The sequence below is a fragment of the Pseudophryne corroboree genome, chromosome 7 (assembly GCF_028390025.1).
Source record: "Pseudophryne corroboree isolate aPseCor3 chromosome 7, aPseCor3.hap2, whole genome shotgun sequence".
Lineage (NCBI taxonomy): Eukaryota > Metazoa > Chordata > Amphibia > Anura > Myobatrachidae > Pseudophryne > Pseudophryne corroboree.
Window position 1 is genome coordinate 251,364,403 of NC_086450.1, and position 6,000 is coordinate 251,370,402.

The 6,000-nt window shown below is 44.7% G+C and overlaps 1 protein-coding gene across 3 annotated transcripts in view; it reads left to right on the forward strand.

Annotated features, from left to right (window-relative positions):
- The window catches only part of MOB4 (MOB family member 4, phocein), a 307,243-nt gene extending 304,711 nt beyond the window's left edge, over positions 1-2,532 (forward strand). For all 3 annotated transcript variants that reach the window (XM_063934094.1, XM_063934095.1, XM_063934096.1), the window contains one exon: positions 1,519-2,532. In XM_063934094.1, the coding sequence (XP_063790164.1) occupies positions 1,519-1,650 (132 nt within the window). In that variant the 3' untranslated portion in view covers positions 1,651-2,532. The remainder of the gene's footprint in view (positions 1-1,518) is intronic.
- The last annotated feature ends 3,468 nt before the right edge of the window (positions 2,533-6,000 follow it).

Consider the following 6,000-nt stretch of genomic DNA (forward strand, 5'->3'; position numbering starts at 1 on the left):
CTTTGAACCTTTACAGAAGGTAGAGTTGAAATTCCTCACTTGGAAAGTGGTCATGCTGTTGGCCTTGGCATCCGCAAGGCGAGTGTCTGAATTGGCGGCCTTGTCTCACAAGAGCCCTTATTTGATATTCCGTGAAGACAGAGCAGAGTTGAGGACTCGTCAGCAATTTCTGCCAAAAGTGGTTTCGTCGTTCCACTTGAACCAACCTATTGTGGTGCCAGTGGCTACTGACGCCTTGCTGGAATCAAAGTTTCTAGACGTCAGACCTTTGAAAATTTATGTGGCCAGAACGGCTCAGTTTAGGAAAACGGAGGCTCTGTTTGTCCTGTATGCTCCCAACAAAATTGGGGCTCCTGCTTCCAAGCAATCTATTGCGCGCTGGATCTGTCATACGATTCAGCAGGCTCATTCTACGGCTGGATTGCCGTTACCGAAATCGGTGAAGGCCCATTCTACCAGAAAGGTGGGCTCATCCTTGGCGGCTGTCCGGGGGGTCTCTGTATTACAGCTCTGCCGAGCAGCTACTTGGTCGGGTACAAACACCTTTGCGAAGCTCTACAAGTTTGATACCCTGGCTGATGAGGACCTCATGTTTGGTCAATCGGTGCTGCAGAGTCATCCGCCTCTCCCGCCCGTTCTAGAGCTTTGGTATAAACCCCATGGTTCTTGCAGTGACCCCAGCATCCTCTAGGACTTTTGAGAAAATAGGATTTTAATACCTACCGGTAAATCCTTTTCTCTTAGTCCGTAGAGGATGCTGGGCGCCCGTCCCAGTGCGTACTGTATCTGCAGTTATTAGTTTGTGGTTACACATATGTTGTGTTACGTTTATAGTCAGCCTGTTGCTGATGTTGTTCATGCCGTTGATTTGCGTTGTGTTAAATGCCATGTTGTACGGCGTACTTGAGGTGTGAGCTGGTATGTATCTCACCTTAGTTTAACAATAAATCCTTTTCCTCTAAATGTCCGTCTCCCTGGGCACAGTTCCTATAACTGGAGTCTGGAGGAGGGGCATAGAGGGAGGAGCCAGTATACACCCCTTAGAAAGTCTTAAAGTGCCCATGTCTCCTGTGGATCCCATCTATACCCCATGGTTCTTGAAGTGACCCCAGCATCCTCTTCAGACTAAGAGAAAAGGATTTACCAGTAGGTATTAAAATCCTATTATTTTGCTTTCCAGTGTTGCTTATGAACATCCATTCATTTTATGCATATATTCATTACCATTGCTGGCTTCTATATTCGGACGTGTTGCCTGTCACTTTGGATATTTTATTGTTTTACTATGTGTAGAATGCTTGCTCACTTTTTTTTTTCAGGGATGTTCTAATTCCTGTATTTCAATACATCATGAGCTGGGGTTTGGAGTGGCAGGTGGGGGTTAGGATTCATTTCAGGGATTCCAGAGCCAAACTTGTAATACATATTCTTCAGACTCATTTATAGATTTTTTTATTTTGTTGTGCTCTGCTGTTTGCTCACATGTTAAATGTGGACATTTTTTTTTTTCTCTTGTAGAATGAAACCTACTTGTGTCATCGGTTCACCAAATTTGTGATGAAGTATAATCTAATGTCCAAGGATAATCTGATTGTTCCTATTTTGGAAGAAGAAATGCAAAGATTGGTTGCTGGAGAAAGTGAAGCATGATGTTACAACTGTTCTGAGAAATGTATGAGTATCGAGGAAACTATTAACACTTCTGTACTGTATATATAATTTTAAATCAGGGGTACTCAACATCTTGCCCTCTAGTTTTTGCTTTAGCAAGACTTTGCTGTGGATTCTATGCTGGGTTAATTCAGTTGCAACTGGTGTGCAATAAGTTGACTGCTCCTGTTTTAGACCCTTCAATCATGTATTGTTATAAACTGTATCTCCTTTTTGTTCTTGGTTTTTGTTGTAGTTTTTGCATTGCCATTTTAAATTAGGAACTTCTTAATTTATTCATTGGCTGTATATTCATGGATGTGGTCCTCTGGTTTTTAGGAAATTAGCAGTTTCATGCAGAAAATAAAATGGCTTTGAACTTGTAAACTGTAACTTTGCGTTATGCTACACAATCTGTTGACTGTAGTTATTACTACAATATATGACTGCATCAACTGCTTTGATATGTTCTTGTTTCATCATTGCATTAAAATATCTTGAGAATGCAGGGTATGTCACTGTAAATTATTTTTCAAGATCTATTTTTGTGCTGTTAAAAAAAAAAAAAAACATTTTTACTGTTTTATAGCAATGCCCATATACAAAATTGTGATTACTTTGCATATCAAGTTTTTTTTTATGCATAATTGTACTTTGCTGTAAGGTCTGAAACTGAAAAATAATAGTATTTACAATGTGGTGTCGGTCTGTATTATCTCCTGTCACCGATTAACTGTTTGTCCCATTATTGTCACAGTTTGAACATTTTATTTTTCAATTGCTGTGCTTAATATCTTAAAATTGCGCTTTTGCACTACCAAACACATGCTTACTGGCTAATTGTTTAATAAACATAAGGTCTTATTGCTTTTATTTTATTTATTTCAGTTCATTGTTGATTTTTATTTTTTTTTCTGGTTTAGCTGGCTTGACCTTAAGTTATGTACTTTGTTATTGAGATTGCGACTAGATTAAGGAAAACATGAAAAATATAGGTAATTATTGGGTCAAGATGTATTTTAAATATAATGTCTATACATTTGTGTTACATGGAACTACATCCCAAAAGAAGTGTCAGAATAACTTAGCCCCAATGCCAGCATCCTTATTCCCCGATGCGGCACTTATCGGGTATTATGTAAAGCACGCAAAGCATAATCCCAAAAAGGAGCAGTGAAAACACATGGGATCGGGGACTTATCCCTGATCCCATGTGTTTTTGTGCGATTGCGGGTCCAATTTTGTCCACTAAAAATGGACTCTAATTGGATACCGCAATAATGACCATCGGTCATTTAATTGCGATATCTGGCCATTTTTGTCGGCCAAAACTGCATCGGGGCTAATAGGACACTGCCCTTAGTCTTTATCGAATTGCTTTCTTGTTTATTCCTTGCATATCTGCCATGCTGCTGATCGGGCAGATCGGGGGCAGGTCAGTAACAGGGGGCGCTGCGCTAGGCAGCCCTAATGAGATATTTTTAAGAAGAAAGAAGAATTCAAGGGCCATAGCACAGGCACTAGATGCTGTGTATGTCATGCTGACATTCTGTTCTGTGGCTCCATCACCTCCCCCAGCGGCGCTGCATACTCCCGCGCCCTAGTTACCGGGTACTTGCAGTGGAGGCGCTCCGGTCATCAGGCACACAAAACCGCTGCTGCTCTCCTGGATTGCGTGGCCACACTTCAGGGAGGAGGTAAAAGGGTCCCCCAGGTGGGACATGCCGAAATCGCGATCCGGTTGCGGTCCCAAGAGACGGACCGTGCCGCTGCCGTGGACACTGTGGCCGTGCAGGGACCCCACTATATCCTCCAGGGCAGGGAGCACATGTCGGATTTACTAAGATCCATTTATGATAGGCTCCATAGTACGCGGTGGTGAAGTCCAACAGAGGAGATAAGGCGCTGACCTGTAGCCCCTCCCCCAGCTCCAGGCGCCATCTACAGCAGGTGTTCCCGCCCTGGAGCTGCATCTCTCTCTCTCCCTGTCAGCGTTTCACAGAGCTGTGTTGATCCTGGGACTGCTGGGCACGGTCTCCTCTGTAAAGCCGCCTGTCTCATCAGTGCTGTGCATTTACAGGACACTTAAGTATTCTACATGTCGTTTAGACAGCGTTAGTTAAGAACAAGTGTAATGCTATATGAATATTTAGTACAAGTATTCTGTGATATACATCCAGTGTTTACTGTGCATTGTTATATCTGTATAGATACATTTCTGTGTGTAGAATTACTAGTCCAGTGCAGTTTTATTTTTTATATGTAATAATTTCTGCATTGTACCTGTGACTGTGTGTGCTTATAGCTGCTGTGTGGATTCTATTCTGTGTATCACACATTTCTCTATCGTCCTAGTGGATGCTGGGGTTCCTGAAAGGACCATGGGGAATAGCGGCTCCGCAGGAGACAGGGCACAAAAAGTAAAGCTTTAGGATCAGGTGGTGTGCACTGGCTCCTCCCCCTATGACCCTCCTCCAAGCCTCAGTTAGATTTTTGTGCCCGGCCGAGAAGGGTGCAATCTAGGTGGCTCTCCTAAAGAGCTGCTTAGAAAAGTTTAGCTTAGGTTTTTTATTTTACAGTGAGTCCTGCTGGCAACAGGATCACTGCAACGAGGGACTTAGGGGAGAAGAAGTGAACTCACCTGCGTGCAGGATGGATTGGCTTCTTGGCTACTGGACATTAGCTCCAGAGGGACGATCACAGGTACAGCCTGGATGGTCACCGGAGCCTCGCCGCCGGCCCCCTTGCAGATGCTGAAACGAGAAGAGGTCCAGAATCGGCGGCAGAAGACTCCTCAGTCTTCTTAAGGTAGCGCACAGCACTGCAGCTGTGCGCCATTTTCCTCTCAGCACACTTCACACGGCAGTCACTGAGGGTGCAGGGCGCTGGGAGGGGGGCGCCCTGGGAGGCAAATGAAAACCTTTTTTGGCTAAAAATACCTCACATATAGCCTCCGGGGGCTATATGGAGATATTTCACCCCTGCCAGAATCCGTTAAGAGCGGGAGACGAGGCCGCCGAAAAAGGGGCGGGGCCTATCTCCTCAGCACACAGCGCCATTTTCCCTCACAGAAAGGCTGGAGGGAAGGCTCCCAGGCTCTCCCCTGCACTGCACTACAGAAACAGGGTTAAAACAGAGAGGGGGGGCACTAATTTGGCGTTAGAAATATATAAAAAAGATGCTATAAGGGAAAACACTTATATAAGGTTGTCCCTATATAATTATAGCGTTTTTGGTGTGTGCTGGCAAACTCTCCCTCTGTCTCTCCAAAGGGCTAGTAGGTCCTGTCCTCTATCAGAGCATTCCCTGTGTGTGTGCTGTGTGTCGGTACGTGTGTGTCGACATGTATGAGGACGATGTTGGTGAGGAGGCGGAGCAATTGCCTGTAATGGTGATGTCACTCTCTAGGGAGTCGACACCGGAATGGATGGCTTATTTAGGGAATTACGTGATAATGTCAACACGCGCCAAGGTCGGTTGACGACATGAGACGGCCGACAAACAATTAGTACCGGTCCAGACGTCTCAAAAACACCGTCAGGGGTTTTAAAACGCCCGTTTACTTTAGTCGGTCGACACAGACAGGGACACTGAATCCAGTGTCGACGGTGAATAAACAAACGTATTCCTTATTAGGGCCACACGTTAAGGGCAATAAAGGAGGTGTTACATATTTCTGATACTACAAGTACCACAAAAGAGGGTATTATGTGGGATGTGAAAAAACTACCGTAGTTTTTCCTGAATCAGATAAATTAAATGAAGTGTGTGATGATGCGTGGGTTCCCCCCGATAGAAAATATGGGCGGTATACCCTTTCCCGCCAGAAGTTAGGGCGCGTTGGGAAACACCCCTTAGGGTGGATAAGGCGCTCACACGCTTATCAGAACAAGTGGCGGTACCGTCTATAGATAGGGCCGTCCTCAAGGAGCCAGCTGACAGGAGGCTGGAAAAATATCATAAAAAGTATATACACACATACTGGTGTTATACTGCGACCAGCGATCGCCTCAGCCTGGATGTGCAGAGCTGGGGTGGCTTGGTCGGATTCCCTGACTAAAAATATTGATACCCTTGACAGGGACAGTATTTTATTGACTATAGAGCATTTAAAGGATGTATTTCTATATATGCGAGATGCACAGAGGGATATTTGCACTCTGGCATCAAGAGTAAGTGCGATGTCCATATCTGCCAGAAGATGTTTATGGACACGACAGTGGTCAGGTGATGCAGATTCCAAACGGCACAAAGGTGTATTGCCGTATAAAGGAAGAGGAGTTATTTGGGGTCGGTCCATCGGACCTGGTGGCCACGGCAACTGCTGGAAAATCCACCGTTTTTACCCTA